Here is a 20,178-nt window from a genome sequence, read left to right as displayed (position 1 = left end):
AATAAATATAACATAGTTAGAGTTGCCTCCTTTGCCTCTTTAGAGATTTGAATGTGTGGTTAAAAGAGGAGCAGTGTGCTGCAGATGATGCTCTGCAGGATAGTAGAATATATGCCAACATGCAAGCAAGCTATTAAATATAGAGGAATATTTGTTTTATTAAATATTTTATTAAATACCCAGTCGGCCAAACATTGCTAGGTGGAAGAAGGATCTGATTTAGTTTTGGTATGTTTAACCATTTGTATTGTTTCACTGAGCCAAATGCATTTGGAGACAAAAACAGGAGATGGAGAAAATTGCTCTTTTTAAGTGAATTTGATTAATTAAAAAAAAAAACTTCACTACATTACTTTAAATGCTGAGATTAGATGTATACGTTCAGAGCTTTTTTTTCTGAAGCTCATAATTATTTTAATAAGACAAACAGTACCAACTAGAGCAATGTCCCGTAAGCTTCACTGTGCAAAACTGGTGGGTGACGCACACATATGTGAACAACAGTTCCGTTAAAGGCCACAGGTATCATTAATAACAACAGCTGTACACGGGTTACTTATGGAACCATCTATAAACATTTATTTATCTAAATATTTTGCCATAGCAGTATTTTTTGGCTGACTCACCCAAAACACTGCTATGGCAACGAGCGCTGTAAACACCTCAGTTCAAACACACAGAGGACACAACTATGAAACAGGAGGCCTTCTGGAGTCTGTCTTGTCTTGAGTCATCTGAATGTCAGGAGAATGCCAGTGATAGCATCCAAAGTCCCAACATTTACCGACCAAAGAGGATACACTATAGGAGACAGTGCGGGTCTGCTGAACTGAGCTCTTCTAGTAAGTGCTCTGACATCAGGGCAACGTGTCTGACGAAAGAAAAGCATCATCAAACACTCTGCGCAGTAATTAGTTTATAGGTCACTGAGCAAATGCTGATGGTCATTCCTGTATACTGCTCAAAGTCTTGCATATTCCCGAGATGCAAGTGATAACGCGATATTGTATTAGTCATCAAGCTGATGACAACTGAAACAATACTCTCCAGTGATTTCCTAGCTCTCAGTCAGTTAGGTCTGTTAGGTCTCCCGTGTTGGTTCTTCATACTGTAGAAAGTCACTAACTTTGTTAAGTGTTGGTACTGGAAGCAGGTGTCAGGCAGTCTGTTACAATTACTGAGACAGGGTCCTCTACAGTCATTGGTATTGACATGTGTAGAGCACTCCTTCATGCACAGTTCAGAAGAGTAACTATTCACGAACCCCATTAAAATTCAGGCACAGTCACAAACAGGCAAACAACTGATAACAAATAAACAAGGATAATGCAAGCATAATTACTCAGGATTAGCTAGCCTTTGTTGTGGGGGTTTTGTAAAAATGCACAACTCCATGAATGAGTGGTTAAGTAGTAGCACTGGAGTATGAACGTTGAGATCTTTAACAAAGATTACATTTTTAAATCAGACACACTTTTTATGTGTCTGTATTCTACTACTTTACTTTTGTATGAATTAGTTAAAGTACACTTATCAAGCCTGGAATTTCTCCACATGTTAAAATGGTGTTCGTAGAGCTACGAGAAACAGCTTCTAACAAACGTTTAAGGAGTGGATGTAAGCAATAACATCATTCTCAAAGCCAATAAGAATATTATGAACTTCTACTGAACTTAGTTTAACTTAGTTAAAATGCACATTGCAACAGGAAAGCCTCTACTCAGCACTGAAACATCCACAGCATACATGTTTGGTTCTGGATGCTCTAAGCTGGCCTAGCACAAGTTTAATCAAGTTTATCTATACTGTGCTTTTAGAGAGGATTATGTTAGACAGATACATTTTTACATATTACAACATTTAATCATATGTCAGTAATCTACAATTATTAATATCTGTCAGCTCTTTTGAGATGCCAGCACAGAACACTGCATGCCTCATTCACTAAGCATGAAAAGCCAGTGCTGAAGGGAAAGTGGTTTGCAAAGTGGCTTGCAGATGTGAAGTCATTTTAGGCAGGCTAACTTGGATAAGTAGATAGCATTATATTATCTGGGCTAATGGACTCTGCACGACAACATAAACTTAATTTTCATCTCTCCAAAGCACTTTATCTGCTGGTGTGGATAGAGACATTTTGTATGGGACCTGCAGCTTCAACCTGAATATTTTATTCTTCATTAGGCAATTAAGTTACCACATGGTTTCTTGCTTTATAAGATGTTAAAAGTCAGTTGAGAAAGTGACTCCATGAAAATCACAGCATTAAAACAGTGCGCCGTAGGAAAACCACTGGCACTGTGTGTGGGTGCATGTGTGTGTGTGATTTACAAGTGCCATAACTTCTCGTGATATGCCAAAACAGTTCAGGCCAATGTTGTAAATAAAACGAATGGAAACTGTTATGTGGAAAAATTGAAGGAGAATGCAAGAGGACCTCTTGGCTGTGTGTTGTTCTGTAATGTAGCTACAATATGGCTGGGAGTGAAGATGAATCATTAAAAAAGAATAAGAAAGAATGAAATAAAGCTCTCTGTTTGCATACAGAGTGACTAAGGGATTGTTTGATGCAGAAATATGTATATAGACTTAGACGTATATATGTGCCACCTCGGGTTTGTGGGTATGTGCGGTTACTTTCTCCCCAACTGTGCATTCCTCTTCCTGCTTAAGTCAAAATTTAAAAAACAAATGAACAATCAAACATACAGAGACAGGGATAGGGGAGAATGACATAACATCTCTCTGGAACTTTCCAGACAGCACAGAAGACTTCACCGAAAGACAAAGGGAGATGTCCCTGATTTCACAACAAGAGATAATAAATTGTTCCCAAATTTAAAAAAAAAGAAAAAGTCCTGTTCAGACTTACATAACTCCTTTTTCCCTTTATTGGAAACGTACATGGACACTCACATTACATTTACATTATGGACTCTCCACCATTAAAGTTTGCTGTAAACTGTGGAGTAACACAGCACAACCTAAAAAAAACATTGCATTCAGTTCATTCACATTTTTTTTGTCAATAAGTAGGAGGTGACAGGATGCTGTGTTGACTGCTCTGAAAGTTTGCTCAGTCTCAGTAAATATTTACATGTTACTCATTTAGCATTGCAGTGGACTGGCTGTGCCCTGCGTGCATTTGAACTGTGGCCTTTTGTCCCATCCAGGCCAACTACTGTACAACAAAATCAAGAAAACCCACGCTTTTGTCCACAACGCCATCTGTGTTCAGTGGGTCGTAGTGCTCACAGACGATACGTGCCGATTGTGATGTGCGCCTTGGCACCTGGCAAATTACCTGTGGCGCCTGTTTTGTCTTATGCTGAAACAAAACACTTGAGATGAGCCTGGTACTCATCAATACACTATATTTTTAAACAGTTTCCGTGAATAACTTATTTAGTTCATTCAGTAAAAACAAACAAACAACCAACCCTATTCTTAGGCCCGGTCATGCGCTGAGCCATATGAGATAAACACAAAAATCTTGATATGGAGTCCTATAACCTTTGAGCTAAAATTAACAAATTAGGGCCTGAGGAATAATGAGAGACAAGGATTAATAGAATAGTTTTTCTAGTGGAAAATTGCTGGGGCTTTACTCATATTTTTCTGTGTCACCCTAAAATAGAATATTTAAGTTCCTGTAAATGTTTTTCTTGCTTATTATTACAGCACAGAAAGTATTATGTAAAGGCGAGAAAAACAGAAGCCAATCTTTTCTCTGAAGGTACGTCACTCCAAACACACAGCTGTGTGTTCTATTGTTTTAACCTCTTTAATGTGTGCTTAACCCTAACTATCTTTTCTACTCAATGAGTGTTTTTCTACACTCAAAAAAATGAATGAGGTGGATTGTTCAGTGTATATTAATTATTTATTTTCATTTTACTTAAAATATATGTTTTTGTTAAGTTAACATATGTTTTTCTAATCAAGTCTACGTAATTGTGTCTATTATTCAACGTACATAATACTAATGTGTTACTTGATCGCATAACATTTAAGTTAAGTCAATGAGGATCGATATACCTTGTATATCCACAAGGTGGCAGTAATGCAAAAACAGTTGTAATGAAACCGCGCAGAACAAGAAGGTTTCACGGCTTGTGCCTGCTCATGCGCAAGACTTCAAATTTAACTGAAAAAGGCTGTTTTGGCGCCAAGCTACTGTTTCTTTGAGAGGTAAGACCACTTTTTTCTTTGACTATGTTGTGTAGTATCTATATGTCCAGCATGGTTATATTTTGCGTTTGTCTTACAAGACATGTTATATCGTTTGCGTGTGCTTGTTTTACATTAGTTTTACTGGGTCCTGGACATGCTTATTTTGTGGACTGTGTAAGAAACATTTTTATTGTTTTTTGTTTTATTAAGGGATTAGCTACAGGGGTTCATGGGGTTATTCTTTCAAGGGGTTATTTTTCCATTTGCTTTCTTGGGATTCCTTTTCTGTAATCCGAGAGTCGGAAATATCGAATAGGATAGCAAGGATAGCATAAAGTGACATTTAAAATCCAAAAAGTCAAGGGCGAAAGCCACTGTGACACCATTGTTCTGCTCTATCAGTAATCTGTATTATGTAAAAATGGTCTGTAAATACAGCATGTTTCCTAGCGGAGTTATACATATCAATGTAGTTATAAATTACAGTTTGTGAAAGTACACACTTAATTTTTTTAATAAAATTATTCAAGACATATGAGTGGACAGACAATGGAGGTCGACAGACCTGGTGATAATTGCTTCTATAGAAAGTTAGCACATGGCAGTGTCAATCTCTTGCTTTTCTTCTGAGTAGTATTTTATTTAGTTGTAATTCAAACAATAATTTGCTTCTTGAAATTAAGTAATGAATTTCTTGTTTTACTTTATAAATCTCAGATCCTGCCTTTACCTGCTCCCTCCTATACTGATGTGGTGTATGTGGTACTGCTGAGCTTGTATGTGGTATGTGAACTGTTATACTTTTAAAAACAAAACTGTTTTATAAGTTAAGTTTTCTTTTGTGACCCATCCCATGCCCCTGTTATTTCTTCTCCACATCTGAACCATGGTAAAGGTTGCAGTTCAAGGGCCTGAGGCATGAAATTCTTTTCAGATCAGCTGTGATCAATATTTTTTGGAACTTGATAAATAACAATAAAAGCTGTAATGGCTCCATTAGCATTTTGTGTAAATGTTTGTGTTAAAATTATAGCTTTAATGAGGTCTTTCTACATTAGTTTTAGTTTGTATATGTGTACATATAGTATGTATATTTACAGTACAGTATGTTGTGTTTGTTGACATATTTTCGGGTGGAAGCAGAATATGTGAGGATTACTACTGCTGCACATGTTCCAAGGCTTTTTACACAACTTGACCAATACACTGACCAGCTCATAAAAGTCTTCAAGAAAAAAGGAGGCATTGCAGGGAAGAAAATTAGACAAACTTTGGCCCCAGCCACACAGGTGCGTTATTCTGTTGGTAGCAAAATATTATGGCTAATAAGATCATTTTCAAATTTAAACAGCTAGTGTATGGTAGCTGCACAGTGCACTTACATTTATATTAAGCAAGACAAAGTTTGGTACTCAAAACGTTGGAAAATTTAAATTACCTAAACATATGTAAAATCTGATCCCTTGATTTAGGTTAAACCAGAAGTGAATGTTTTTATGTTATGTTTTGAATGCAAAAAAGATGATGTATTAGTTTGTCTTTACCTCCATTATGGACATATATAATGTGGTGGAAACCCTGCCCAACAGGTTAACTATTCATGTCCATGTGATGATTAGTTGGTCTTGTGTACATGTCTATCTGTGCAGTGGCTATGTCATTCATTTTGCGTATAATGTGAGTTTCTGTCATCCTAAAGTATATCTGTTTTCTCTTCCTGTATCTCTGCCACTCTCTACAGAAGGAAACCATTGAAAAGGGGAGGGAGTGTGTCCTCAGGGCACTACCTTTTTACCTGAATGAAGACCCAAGCATCCTCTTCAAAGAATAATTGGTTGGTAATTTTAGTTTAGTTTTTTATCTGTATTAAACCAAATTTTGAATAACTAATGTTGTTGCATGTTCTAATGTTGTTGTTGTTGTTGTAATTTGCATGGAACCTGTTTAAATGTTTTGGGAAATCTTCTTGTATACCCAAACTATTTATATTTATCGTTGAATCTGTAGTCTGAAATAGTGGCGCACTGGGGTGCATGTTCCTAATATTGTGTTTACGTTATTAAAGGGTAGCTTTGGCCCTTTTTCTTTCTTTTTTTTAAAACTGGATGCCATTTTTCTATGTTTTTGTGTCTAAGCTACAGCTGTTCAGAGGGAGCTGGAACAAATTACCCTTGCTATCTTTACCATCGAAAGAGCTGATGCCAGCACTCCTCCAGCCGATGTGGGTATAACCATCTAGTGTGTCCTGCATGACCTGGAAGACCTGGCCTCTGCATGTGCACTCTTAATGGGTGGGATATATGCACTGAATCTCAGTTAACCTCAAGACTGAAAGCTAAGAGACAATCAAAAGTATTGAGATTTAAAGGATTTAATTGAGAGATGATACTGCACCAGAAATGTTGAAGGGTGGTGTGTATATTAGCGTTCAAGGCATATTGTTATGAGGTGGAAATATGTTCATATTCAGTTTGTGTTACATTGTGTGCATTGTAAAGGTAATTGCAATACATACTAAAAATAAGGGTAAGTTAGGAGGTTGATCTGATATCCCCGTGTTGGTGTTGTTCCCAGATCATCATACTAAATGTTGTTCCAGGATCAACATTGCAAGTGACCAATCAGAATGTTGTGACGTCATACTTTTGCGACTTCGGGAAAAACCGGCGTAAAACAAAAAACTGTACTTAAGCTGCGTGAAACCGCCTCTGTCCGCCGATCAACTGACCCTAACCCTAACCCTTTAATAAACAGTAAGCAGAATTGATATTGTCCTTGCAACATTGGAATTTCATAAATGCACAAATGGCTTGGAATAGAATAACGTCACAACAATGTGATTGGTCACTTGCAATGTTGAACCTGGAACAACATTTTCATGATGGTCTGGGAACAACACCAACACGAGGATATCAGATCATCCAAGTTGGGAATGCAGGATGAATGTATATTTTGTGGACTTTTAAAGACGAACAATTGTTTCCATGTTAAAATGTTTACATCTGAAGTTTTTTGCCCAAACACTGGTAAAATAAATGTTGACAGTGGCGAGTGTTAAATGGTTACTGCTGTGCTGTTGCAAAAAAACTGAACGCTGACAAGCTGTTTTATTGTTAGACCATAATGTTGGCATGTTTTGTTAAAGTTTTATTTGGGATGGTGATGTAATTTTCTTTGATTGCTAATATCAGTGGACTATTTATTATTATTATTATTATTGTTGTTGTTGTTGTTGTTGTTGTTGTTGTTACATAATTTTTTTTTTTAAATTGTGGCTGTTGAGGTGGACACTTCACTTTGCATTGTTAAAGGAAAGCACTTCATTGGCATTGTGTTACTGGACTGACCCTAAGCAATCATTGCAAATAGCAACTTTGCTATCCATTTTAGACACTAAAAGAAAAAAACACTCACAGACCTTACTAGCATCACATGTGCATAACTCAAGTGTCATCTTATCAATGTGTTATGTGATCTTCAATGCGTTTTTTTTTTCTTCTATTTCTGGTAGATACAGACATTTAATTTAAAGTCTTGATGTTGCATCTGTCTACATACTGTTAATTACTAACCCTAATGAGCTGTTGTGTTTTATTTTGGACTGGGTTTACACAAATGCTCACTGAATGTGTTGGCAATAAAATAAATTTTAAAAAATAAGTTGGATGTACTTAATTCATTTGTGTGGAACCTGTTGACAAAATAGATTTATGTAAAACTAATTAATAAAGCACAAGGTGGCTGAAAATATAATATTTGAATTAATCTAACTTAAATTTAACATTTTACTGCCACAAATAAGAAATGTGTTGAAGTAACTAATCTAAACTATCTAACCTGAAAATATATCATCTATGTTCATACAACATAACTTGATTTAGTTAGTCTTAAATATGTCTTGTTAATCTTAAGTAGTTTTTTTTAATTAGATGAACTAAAGATTTTTGCTTTAAACTAACATAATTCAATTTCGTGGAACCTGTTGACAAAATAATTTTAATTAAAGTCAACGTTTCATTTTTTTGAGTGTAGCGTTCAACCTGTTTAACATAATACATATGCTTTACTCTCCCAATTATATTTTAGACATTAGTTATAAAAATATATATATTTTTATAACATTAAATTAGTTGTGCGGGAGCCAACACAACACAGAACTGGACGGCCTGATTATGTGCACAGTGCACAAACATTACTGGAAAACATCTGCATACGTACTGAATTTTTAAGTTATGTTCAAGCCAACAATATGTTTTTTTCTCTCTTTAAATAATGCTAAATAATGTTAAACAACTGTTTTTATTATTTCATGTAAAAGTAAGAGGGGGGGGAGTTAATGTTATATAATGCTGGACAGCTACAGAAACTGCCTTGCATGAGAGAAAACTGCAAGTCGGCCTCAGTGATTGGGCTGGAAGTACGCTGAGACCATTTTTACGACTGTCAGATGTGTCCATAACATCATGCCAAACTACACCGATGTTAAATGTTAAATACATACTAATTTGTTTTCATCAGTGTTCATTTTATACTATCTGCCTGGGGCCATCCTTATGTCAACGCAAGAATGTAAGCATCACACACATTCAGTAAACACACTGAAATAGTTTCCCCACCCAACATCTGTAAAGAGAGGCGATATTTATTCAAAATCCAAACAAACATTTAAGCCCCGTAAACAGATTTTTTCTTTCTTTCTTTGGGTTGCTTGGGTTAGATCCTCACATGTCAGCGACATCTGCGAGGGGGTGGGTGTCTGTGCAGCGAGAGGAGAGTCAATGTAATGACCTCACTGGAAATACAATTTATTGGTTTTAGCTCCTTCTGTAAAAACTATTGTAAAAAAAAAAGGATAATTTGATCATCTCTGGTTTCCATTTGTTTTGGTTGTTTACATAGAACAATTTTAGCTTTTTTAAATTAAACTTTAAAAAAACTAATTAAAAATATTGTTTACCACATTCATGGTAAAAATAAATAAATAAAATTATTTTACATAGATGACTAACAATTATTTGAAATCAAATTTGACTTTCTGTCTCATAAAGTATTTTGTTCGTGCGGTGACATAAAACAAGCACCAAGCACCTTGAAAGAGCACTACTACTGGCTACTTGGTTAAGACACAAATTTAAGTATTACTGGTTTAAACTTTTTAAAATGTTTATTGCTATAATTTTGCTTTCTGTTGTCTTTGATTGAAATGCCTTATAAAGTTTATGTAATACCATAAAATACCACAGGAACTACTGGAATGTGAAAAGACACCAAAGAACTTTTACATTTATAAACAGTTGAGCTAGATCAGGTTCATTGCATGGATAAAACATGAACAGTTGAAAAGTCGAGAGGCAAAAATGCGAGGATTAAAAAGAAACAGACAAAAGTATATTCAAATTTTTCACCGGTCCGGTCCTTGCTTACCGTTTCACTGAAGCAGTAAGCAAGAAAAATCTCACAGTCAAACAAACTGACATTATTTTTCTTGACCTGCTCTCTGTCCGTCCCTGGCTCTCTTTGCACTGATGATAGGCCACTAAAAACATCAAGTGAGAAGAAAAGGTGCAGAACGGAAAGAAAGACAGGAGGACGCCTGGTGCTTGTTAAAGGCCAGACACGTCTGTCACACTTTCTAACGCGCACACACCAACCTGCAGCGCACTGAGTTGTGTGCAAAGTATCTTATAGTGTATGATAACTGATGTGGCACGTCAAATATTCAAATAGTAATAAAACAATGTAATCAGTGAAGCTAAGGTTTCACTGCAAGTTTAAAACAAACACGATCAGACAACATTGTATACACTGTTTCTGTTTGTTTCTTTGTTTTACCTCCAAAAACAATGTCAAGGTTAATGATTCTAAATTAATTAAAGTCCCCACCACGTGTGGCTAAATGGTTCTGATAAGTGGTTCTGATTTCATCCTACTGTAACAGCATAACACTGCAAACCAAATAGAGATAGCTTTAACTAAAACACACACACACACACACACACACACACACACACACACACACACACACACTGCGCCTGAAGATGTCATTTTAAATAATGGAAACAAAAGCCTCAAAGGAACTGTATCCATGACGGCAAGAGGTAGTAAAATTACCCTTGAATCTGCCAAGACCAATAGGCTGCAGCTCCGTCTGCTGCATTCCTTCCCTGCGCAGTGTACACACCTTGCCATTTAAGGCTGCCGAGTGTGCTGACAGACTTGTGGAGGGAGAGGCAGATAAAGAGGAGAAGTATTTTTGATAAAGCAAGCACTTAATCAGCTCTGTTAGAGCCTACTGAGTTCTGCTATCACTGACTTATTTTCCTTCCATTTAATACATTTTTCTGATCCTTCTTTTCTTTCTTTCTCATTTTTTCCAAACTATTTCTTCTGAAACATGTGTACAGGTGTGCAGACCAGCACTATAAATAGTTTTGGAAGAAACGGTGGCACAGATGATTAATCGTCCGTGTGCACCGTCAGTGTGATAATTCTAAGGACAAATAAAAAACCTATTACTTCATAGTGAACAGGAACATGAGACAGAATAATTTCTCAGTTAGCACTACTCAACATTGGCATGAGCAAAGTGAGAAAAAGCACAACTGTTTCTGTTACTGAGTGTGAGCTGCATAAGGCAAGACAATACGATGCATGCTACCCTCTGCTGGACAAGTGAAACAACATTTACCGGCACTTAATCTCAAACTGCAGAAATCCTTCTCAAATAGGAGCCCATAAATTATTTCATTATTGCACTATTCTATTTTTGTTTGTTACCTTTACAATTTTCTACAATTCTTGACTCTTAAAACTTACACAGATTGGTATGAGATGTGGGAAACACACTGCTATTATAGATAATGCTATAATTTCACAGTATTCTTGGATCTTTTACAGATTTTTACATAACAACATTAGAGAGCCAATGAGACAGTCATTTGAAATTTATGAAAATTTAACAATCAGCATTAAAGTGTTTTGTATGTAAATGTGAGCAATCTGTGAATAATTATAAGTGTTAATTACAAGCTGATGTAATTATAACACCAGGTAGAGCATGCATTTGCTCTGCTTTACCACTTGATGTCACCCTTTTCACTAAAACCACTGGAAAGTAACTGGGCTATTCAGGAGGAGTAGCTGAAACACCACTGGTCAATATCGCAGTGCTTGTTTGTGTGTGTTTCTTGTTGCTTGTACTTCGTGACCTGTTCTCTCTGTGCCTCACTGGTATTTCACAGTGACGTTGCTTACCTTCCTCCCAGAAAATAGCATACACAGCTGATGCATGGAGCCTCCATTCTTGGTCAGCTCTTTCTTCAAGGTTTTAGGTGACGGGAGTGTCCAGCCGCCCTTGTGGGATCCCCCTCCAGTTTCTAGGCAGTTGATGGCGTTGTCAGAAGTGAAGCAAGGTGTGCGGGGGTCCTGCAGGAGGCTGCCCTCGCTGTGTGTGCGCCTGCGGAGGGAATTTTGCACACTCAGCCCCCCTCCTCCGTGTTTCTCACACGTGGCACCCTCTACCATGCTTCGGCGCTTGCTGTCACTGCGTTGCAGGTAGGCATCGTCGCTGTCGTCTTCATCATCTTCTTCTTCAGACTCCTCGTCTTCATCTTCATCGTACTCTTCTTCGTCAGTGTTGGGTGAAGAAAGGGCATCGGCGCTAAAGGAGCGGTCAAGGCGGAGCTCCGGGATAACAAACGAAGATGAGGAGGAGGAAGGGGGAGCGTTGGTGTCAGGCGGCTCTGAGACATTGTCCTCATCTGTGTTTGACACCACCAGGTTTAAGTTCACCTCCTCCTCGTTCCTCTCTCCTTCCTCGTCTCCTTCATCTTCTTTCTCGCAGCCTTCGCTCCCAACACTCTTTCTGCCGGCCTCCTCTTCCTCTTCATCCTCCTCTTCCTCTGGCTTGTTCTCCTCATCCTTCCTGTCCTTCCAGAGTTCCATCTCATGCCCCTCTATGCTCTTGGAATCCTCACCCTCAGTGGAAGGCGGTGGTGTTGGAGGTACCTTAAGTCCCTCGTCAGATCCCACCAGACTTCTAAGGGGCATGTAGACCTCATCCAGAGGGGTGAGTGGCTCTGAGGGGTGAGGACTACCCAGCGTTGGGGGCTCAGAGGGACTGGAGGGATACAGGCTGCTTTCCTCCCCTTCTGAGCTACGTGTCGGCAGATGGAGGCATACACCTCCTCGATCTCCTCCTACTCCACCCAGTTCACATGAAGGGGCATCCACCTTAGGCTCCAACATCTGGAAAGAGAGGAAAAGACAAAAAGAAAGACACAGAGAATGAATAGTCAGCCTCAGGCTGTTTGGATAAACCCACTTAACACTTTCATTCAGTTTGGTTTGAAATACTCCTATAATGATGTTGAGTTATACTGGCAGGACGAGACAAGACAAAACAGTGTCTTTTGGGATGATCACAGTGCCATTTAAAGCAATAATGCTCCTGCAAATTCTTGCATAGAGACTATCATGACCTGGCTGCGCCACCTGGAGGAGACGGAGGAACGCATCCCACATCTGGAATGCTTACAACCATGTCATGAGAGAGAGCACACCGTGGACCAAGGTAAAGCAAAGGAAATCTCAGATACTCCTCTGGGGCTTCCAAGGTATGAAAAGAGACATACAAAACAACTTCACTGGTAATTTTTGTCCCCAACATTGCATCAAATGATAAAATGCCAGACACTATACTGTAATATTAGTGCAAGTGAGTTCATATTGTGATATACTACTATTCAGTTCACCAGTGCTGCTGGCTGCTGCACTACACTCGAGCTTGCTGCAGTGACTCAGTCAAATTAAACTGGTACTGTGCCCTCGAGGCAGTGGAATAGAAAACAAACCAAACCTCTTGCAGAAACTAATGAGATTACTCCTACATTAAAAAACAAACAAACAGCCACCCATCTTTTCATCCATCTATCTCCCCTGCGATGTTTCAAAACATTTGAAAGTATAGCTGTAGTCCACATGACCACTGCCGTCACCCATTTCCCAAGGCCTAACATAATAACCCTGTCACACACTAATGTGAATGTGTGTGTAACAGCACAATGCTTGTCCTCCTCCCATGCACTTGGCAATCCATCCCTTTTAACATCCTTCCAAAATCATTTTTGAGTTGGCCCACATCATTCATGCCCGCATATTTTAATTTGCATTTTATAAAAAGGTCACAGAGTAGTCGGTGATGCTGAACATATCAGTCTGAGTATAGGAAACATTTACAAAGTTGAAACTTTTTAGTGGGATGTGTTGATGCTGCATTTTAATTCTGTTTTCTGTTCTTCTTATCAGGAACACCTAACATGTGTTAGGTGTTCACCACTAAATATGGTTCAGAGACACTTTCCTGAAACCAGAAGACTTTATACAGAGGGGCCCTTGACCCAAGATAGAATAATTTACCATAGGACAATGACAGTGGTCCAAGAAAAAGTACCAAAAATAAAATCTACCTGTTAAATCCCAGATCTCCAAGTTTACAGAATTACTTTTAACTTGTTTAAGTCTCCATCAAGTCTTGTGAAGGGCCTCATTGCACTGGCCAAGTTAAACTATGATGACAAGCTGCAGTCACAAGATGCAGTGCTCTAACTGGAGATAATATTGCCTCCTCTCAGGCAGTTCTCATGATATTTCACAAGACGTTTGTGTACTTACACAGCTCAAATTAGTTTCTGCGGAAACAATTGGCCTGGTTGTATTTTTGTCTAAACTTTTGGCCCATATTTACAGAAAAAGGTGCTCTTTCATTCAGCACCAAACATAAACAAAATCCCAAAATGTTTTAACATTAACGGCTTCCATTGCTGCCCTTGTGCAGAAGATAAGATAAGAATATGGATACTAAGTGCATAAATCAGCCATTATTGTTTTTTGTTTCTTAGTGGATGATGTGCCTGGCCTCTACAGTTATTTTAAAAAGAAAATAACCGCTCTTTTAATTTTAGCGTTTTTACATATCATGACATAATAAAAAATAATCTGAATATGAAACAAAAACTAATACAAAAGACGCAGAAGCAGTGTTGAAAATTAAAGAGAGTCTTACTGCTTCTTTGGGAATTAACAGGGTAATTAGCAGCCAGGTGCTGTTAATCAAATGCACTTGATTAATTGATCATCAGCAAGTGCACTGCAAGCGCTTCAGTAAAGGCTGATGCTTTGGCACTTTGCCTATTTGAAGCATTCAGGCGTGTATTAACACAACGATTTATAGAGAAGGAACTATTGCTAATCATCAATCTGGGAAGGGTTATATGATCATTTCCAAGCAATTTGAAGTTCATAATAAGTAGAAATCATTCGAGACAGTAGCCATTATTCCCAAGACGTCTCAGGAAATTCACCCCAAGGTCAGATTACACTGCTCGGAGAAATTGAAGAAAAAAAAGAGCTACATCTCAGACTCTACAGCCCCCAGTTAGCATGGTAAATGTCAAACTCCATGACAGCATGATTAGAAAAAGACTGAACAAGTATCGCCTGTTTGGAACGGCTGCTAAGAGAAAACACCTTCCCTCTAAAAAGAAAGTCGTGACACAGCTTAGGTTTGCAAAGATGCATCAAGTAAGCTACAAGACTTCTGGAACAATGTCCTCTGCACATATGAGACCAAAGTGAAGATGTTAGTGTTTAGCGCCCTCCAACGCAGCATATCAATGACAACACCTCATACCACCTGGGTATGAAACTTGGCTTTGTTTTGCAGCCACGGGATCTGGGCACCTTGCAGTCAGTGAGTTGAGCATAAACTACTCTGTATACCAAAGTGTGTTATGTGTGTGAAGCAATGAGGCTCAAATTGGGTCATGCAACAGGCCAATGATCCAGAGCACACTAGCCGAAAAAGAATGAATGAAAAGGAAAAGAATCAATGATCCAATCAAAATCCAGACCTCAACCTTATTGAAATGTTGTGGTAGGACTGAAGAGAGCTAAGAGAGCTGTGTGTAAATGAATACCTGTAAACATTCAATGACCTGAAGCGACGCTGTAAAGAAGGGCGGGCCAAAATCCTTTCAGAACAATGTGAAAGAATCATGAAATTACATGAAAACAATTACTTCAAGTTACTGGTGCTAAAGGCGATTCATAACATACTGAATCACAGGACTTATTTAATTTCTCACACATGGCTTCTGCATTTTGGCTTCGTGTCTGCTGAATAAATATTGACACTGTATAATAAATCATGTTTTGTAGTTCCCTGAAGGTTGTATACACCCAAGTTTAGACCTACTAAAGATGATTTATGTCCTGATATGTAAAACCTTAAAACTGAAAGACTGTACTTTTTTGAGCATGCAACAATTAATGCTACTCTTTATACATTTTGACTTGTTCACCTTCCATTTCTAAATGGTCCACTGTAGCCTAGAGATAAAATCAAGACCCCATTACCTCCAATATAAGCTCTGGTGAGATAGAGGGTATATAGGAGGTATTTTTAGAATGAAATGCACTTTCATAAAAGCCAAAGAGGAAACTGGAAGTAAAGCTTATCACTTTATCCTGTCTTCTCCTTACTTTGCCTCTGTTCATTTATTCTTCATGTTGTGCAAGTCATAGCAGTGAGTCACTGACAGTAATGGATGACTTTTAATCATGTTACAAGGCTTGTCACAGGATAAACATGATGATTTCAAAGGAATCTAAGATGTTTGGGGATATATATAATTTTTTTCCTTCTGTGTTTCTTCACATATTTAGATCTGAGATTTATATGGAGTCTATTTTTGCACCTTGCCTACCCCATCTCTCTCTGTCTTATGCACACGAACCCCTGGCCATTGAAGATATGGCTAGAGACACAATGGAGCCACCTGTCCTGTCAGATACACTTGTTCCTTCTCACATTCTCCACAGCGAGCACACACATACACGCACAAAAATCATTAACCCCTTTTAAGCAACATGTCCTCGTGTCTTAAGCCGAAGACCAAGAACAAACATATCAATAAATTTTGAGATACCTTCCAAATATGACATTGACTTCACTGCAGACTTTTTAACATTGTCTGTTCCCTGAATCTGCCTTGAAAGATGAATGAAACACGTAGGCTAATGGGCCATGAGACATCTGCGGCGTGCAAGCCCTTTGTGTCTATGTTTGCGTCTGTGTGCGGTGTGTGCATATAGCGCATGTACACGTGTTCCAAAAGTGTTTCACAGTCATCAATGTTTCAACAGAATATAATCTCCACCATTGCTTCATTAAGGAAGGAAACAAAACCAGCCCTAAAAGGCAGAGAGAGTGAGATGCAGGGTGGGAGAGTGAATAGATGGAGGAGACAAAGTGGATAACAGAAACAGAAGGAGGAAAGGAGGAGGGGAGTCAGTGAATGGCAACAGCACAGAAAAGAGATAAGTGAGTGAAAAAGGGCTGAGGAGAGGAGTCTGAATCTTACATCTTATCTTTGTATGAAGCTTATAGTTGAGGCTAAATCACACGACCCTGTACCATCCCTTGGTTATGTTGAGATAGGCTCAGACTGCTTCATATGATGCTCTGTGATGCACTGAGCATTTTGTTTCCACACACCTCTTCTCAATCCCCATGTGTTTCTTTTCTCTCCCTTATTCCCAATTTACAGTGGGGCAAAAAAGTATTTAGTCAGCCACCGATTGTGCAAGTTCCCCCACTTAAAATGATGACAGAGGTCAGTAATTTGCACCAGAGGTACACTTCAACTGTGAGAGACAGAATGTGAAAAAAAAATCCATGAATCCACATGGTAGGATTTGTAAAGAATTTATTCGTAAATCAGGGTGGAAAATAAGTATTTGGTCAATAACAAAAATACAACTCAATACTTTGTAACATAACCTTTGTTGGCAATAACAGAGGTCAAACGTTTACTATAGGTCTTTACCAGGTTTGCACACACAGTAGCTGGTATTTTGGCCCATTCCTCCATGCAGATCTTCTCGAGAGCAGTGATGCTTTGGGGCTGTCGCCGAGCAACACGGACTTTCAACTCCCGCCACAGATTTTCTATGGGGTTGAGGTCTGGAGACTGGCTAGGCCACTCCAGGACTTTCAAATGCTTCTTACGGAGCCACTCCTTTGTTGCCCAGGCGGTGTGTTTTGGATCATTGTCATGTTGGAAGACCCAGCCTCGTTTCATCTTCAAAGTTCTCACTGATGGAAGGAGGTTTTGGCTCAAAATCTGTGGTTCTGGGATCTTTGCTCACCGTTCTCATGATCATTTTGACCCCACGGGATGAGATCTTGCGTGGAGCCCCAGATCGAGGGAGATTATCAGTGGTCTTGTATGTCTTCCATTTTCTGATGATTGCTCCCACAGTTGATTTTTTCACACCAAGCTGCTTGCCTATTGTAGATTCACTCTTCCCAGTCTGGTGCAGGTCTACAATACTTTTCCTGGTGTCCTTCGAAAGCTCTTTGGTCTTGGCCATGGCGGAGTTTGGAGTCTGACTGTTTGAGGCTGTGGACAGGTGTCTTTTATACAGATGATGAGTTCAAACAGGTGCCATTCATACAGGTAACGAGTGGGGGACAGAAAAGCTTCTTACAGAAGACGTTACAGGTCTGTGAGAGCCAGAGATTTTCCTTGTTTGAGGTGACCAAATACTTATTTTCCACCCTAATTTACGAATAAATTCTTTACAAATCCTACCATGTGGATTCATGGATTTTTTTTTCACATTCTGTCTCTCACAGTTGAAGTGTACCTCTGGTGCAAATTACTGACCTCTGTCATCATTTTAAGTGGGGGAACTTGCACAATCGGTGGCTGACTAAATACTTTTTTGCCCCACTGTATGCTTCAGTGGAAAATGTATGCTGTATCTTATGACGTCACCTGACATGCACCTCCCGAAAAATGTAACTACACGTTGGGGAGAATCAGCCCACATCTACTGTGATTGGCCTGTTCATTGCATCCTATAACATCCTGCAGCACTGAATTTATCCATGAGATGATAACAATCATTGCCTCAGTATAAAGAACAATAATCACAGCGTCAATATAAGGACTCACAAATGTCAGCAGATTCCTGGAGGAAATTTGCTGAAACTCCCGAAATGGATGTGAGCGAATGTACAAAGTAGAGAAAAAAACCTGAGGCAAACATATATCAGGAAAAAAAAAACGAAAAGCGAGGAGCCAGGACGAATAAAAAGGTCCCGGCAGTTTTTAAAAAAAAAAAATCGTCTGGCACGACGTCACAGTAATTAACAAATAAGCATAAATGTGGGCAATGACATCAACTACTTACGTAGGTTACGTACAAAGGTTCCCCACAGGAATCTAAATCAGGCATAAGTCTGTGTTTTGTCCTGTTTCCCTACGGTCACTCCCCTCATCCCCCAGCAGCAGCAGCATTTGGCTGCCCCTCCCTGTTCCTGGTTCTGCTGGTGGTGTCTTCATGTTAAAAGGAAGTGGTTTTTCCTTCCCCTCATTGCAAAGTTCCTGCTGTGATTGTTGGCGTCTTCTCCCAGGTAGGGTCTGCAGGTTCTTTACCTTACAGTAAGGGTCCTTGAGGCGACTGTTATGATTTGTTGCTATATAAATAAGCCTGAATTGAATTGAACTGGATCTCATAAATCTCACTGGTGTCATGTGTATGGCCCTTCAAAGTAACGATTCATTCTGAAGAGAAATGGCATATTCAAATGAGTCGCCAACAGCAATACTGATCTGAATTTGTAAACAGCAAAAATCTGAACTTAGAAAAAATATGATTTAATGCTTTGATAACCAGACGAAGCCAGCAGGTGTTTTCATTCATTAATGAATAAAAAAAGAAATTTTACATGTTTTATACATTTTTTTCCTGCGTCTAAAATTAACAATGTAAAAATTTAATAAAACTAAATAAATAATTGACAGTCCCAACAGCTGATGAATGGATCTGAACACACTTTGAAGCAGACATCAACAGGTTTATATCTCTATTATTATTAAGACGAACTTTCAATTTATTTTCTAATTTGTCATTTGACCAGATAACTTCAAAATGAATGGCATTCCCATTAGAGCTAACTGTACTTGCTCGTCGCTTTTTTCCGCCGACAGAAAAGACAAACCTTGTTTAAACTGTTCAGCGTGATGACCACAACCGTGCTAATGGCTAAATGTCCAGGCAAATGAAAAACAGCATATCACCATCTCTAATTTTTCACATATTTGTTCCACCAATCATGCATGATTGGTGGAACAAATATGTGAACAAATATGCATTTTTATGCAAATATGTGAAAGAATATGCATTTTTTCAATTGGTTTACACCTCCTCCACAGAGTTAAACATCAAACTCAAGCACAGAGTTTGGGTTTCTCTAGAGCAGGGGTCTCCAACTCCAGTCCTCGGGAGCTACTGTCCTGCAGCTTTTAGATGCATCCTTGTTCCAACACACCTCAATCAAATGAATGGCTTGTTAGCAGGCCTTTGCCAAACTTGCTGAAGACGTAATTCAACCATTTGATTCAGCTGCGTTGGAGTAGGGATGCATCTAAAAGTTGCAGGACAGTAGCTCTCGAAGACTGCAGTTGGAGTGAACATTACAGCCTCCAGAGCAGCTAACTGAATTTAAGAACAGGCTTAAGGACTCTACGTGGGCCTTAAGCAAAGAGGGGGGAATGGACCAGCAGATGATGACATTTATAATGTAATATAATTTATAAAGTTTTTACTTCCATTTTCTAAGAATCCATTTTAATTTGGGAAATAGCCCATAATTTTCAGATTAAGAGAAGAAAAAGATATTAATCAATCATCAAATTCAAACTAAAAGAAATTTGGGATAAGGCTAGATTATCCTTAACTATAAAACCAAGCAGTTGAAAACTATAACAAAAAAACGGTATTTGGACTGATCTTCGCAATAGTGAAGACACAACAATTTCAGAGACTCTACTTTACCTGAGTAAATAAAGGCAACTCCCTTTGAATGAAAGAATGCTACCAAAGATATGCTTAACTGCAACCTTTACATTATTGTCTCTTACTGGATTGGTATGA

The 20,178-nt window shown here is 38.6% G+C and overlaps 1 protein-coding gene across 3 annotated transcripts in view; it reads right to left on the bottom strand.

The window, feature by feature from the left end:
* Positions 1-20,178, bottom strand: part of rgs3a (regulator of G protein signaling 3a) — a 173,135-nt gene that overhangs the window by 31,005 nt on the left and 121,952 nt on the right. For all 3 annotated transcript variants that reach the window (XM_085359802.1, XM_085359803.1, XM_085359804.1), the window contains one exon: positions 11,428-12,420. In XM_085359802.1, the coding sequence (XP_085215928.1) occupies positions 11,428-12,420 (993 nt within the window). The remainder of the gene's footprint in view (positions 1-11,427; positions 12,421-20,178) is intronic.

Source organism: Diplotaxodon limnothrissa, linkage group LG7, assembly GCF_057381915.1.
Source record: "Diplotaxodon limnothrissa isolate DT_005_m linkage group LG7, D_limnothrissa_male_GT1.1, whole genome shotgun sequence".
NCBI lineage: Eukaryota > Metazoa > Chordata > Actinopteri > Cichliformes > Cichlidae > Diplotaxodon > Diplotaxodon limnothrissa.
This window is presented reverse-complemented; position numbering and strand designations above follow the sequence as displayed.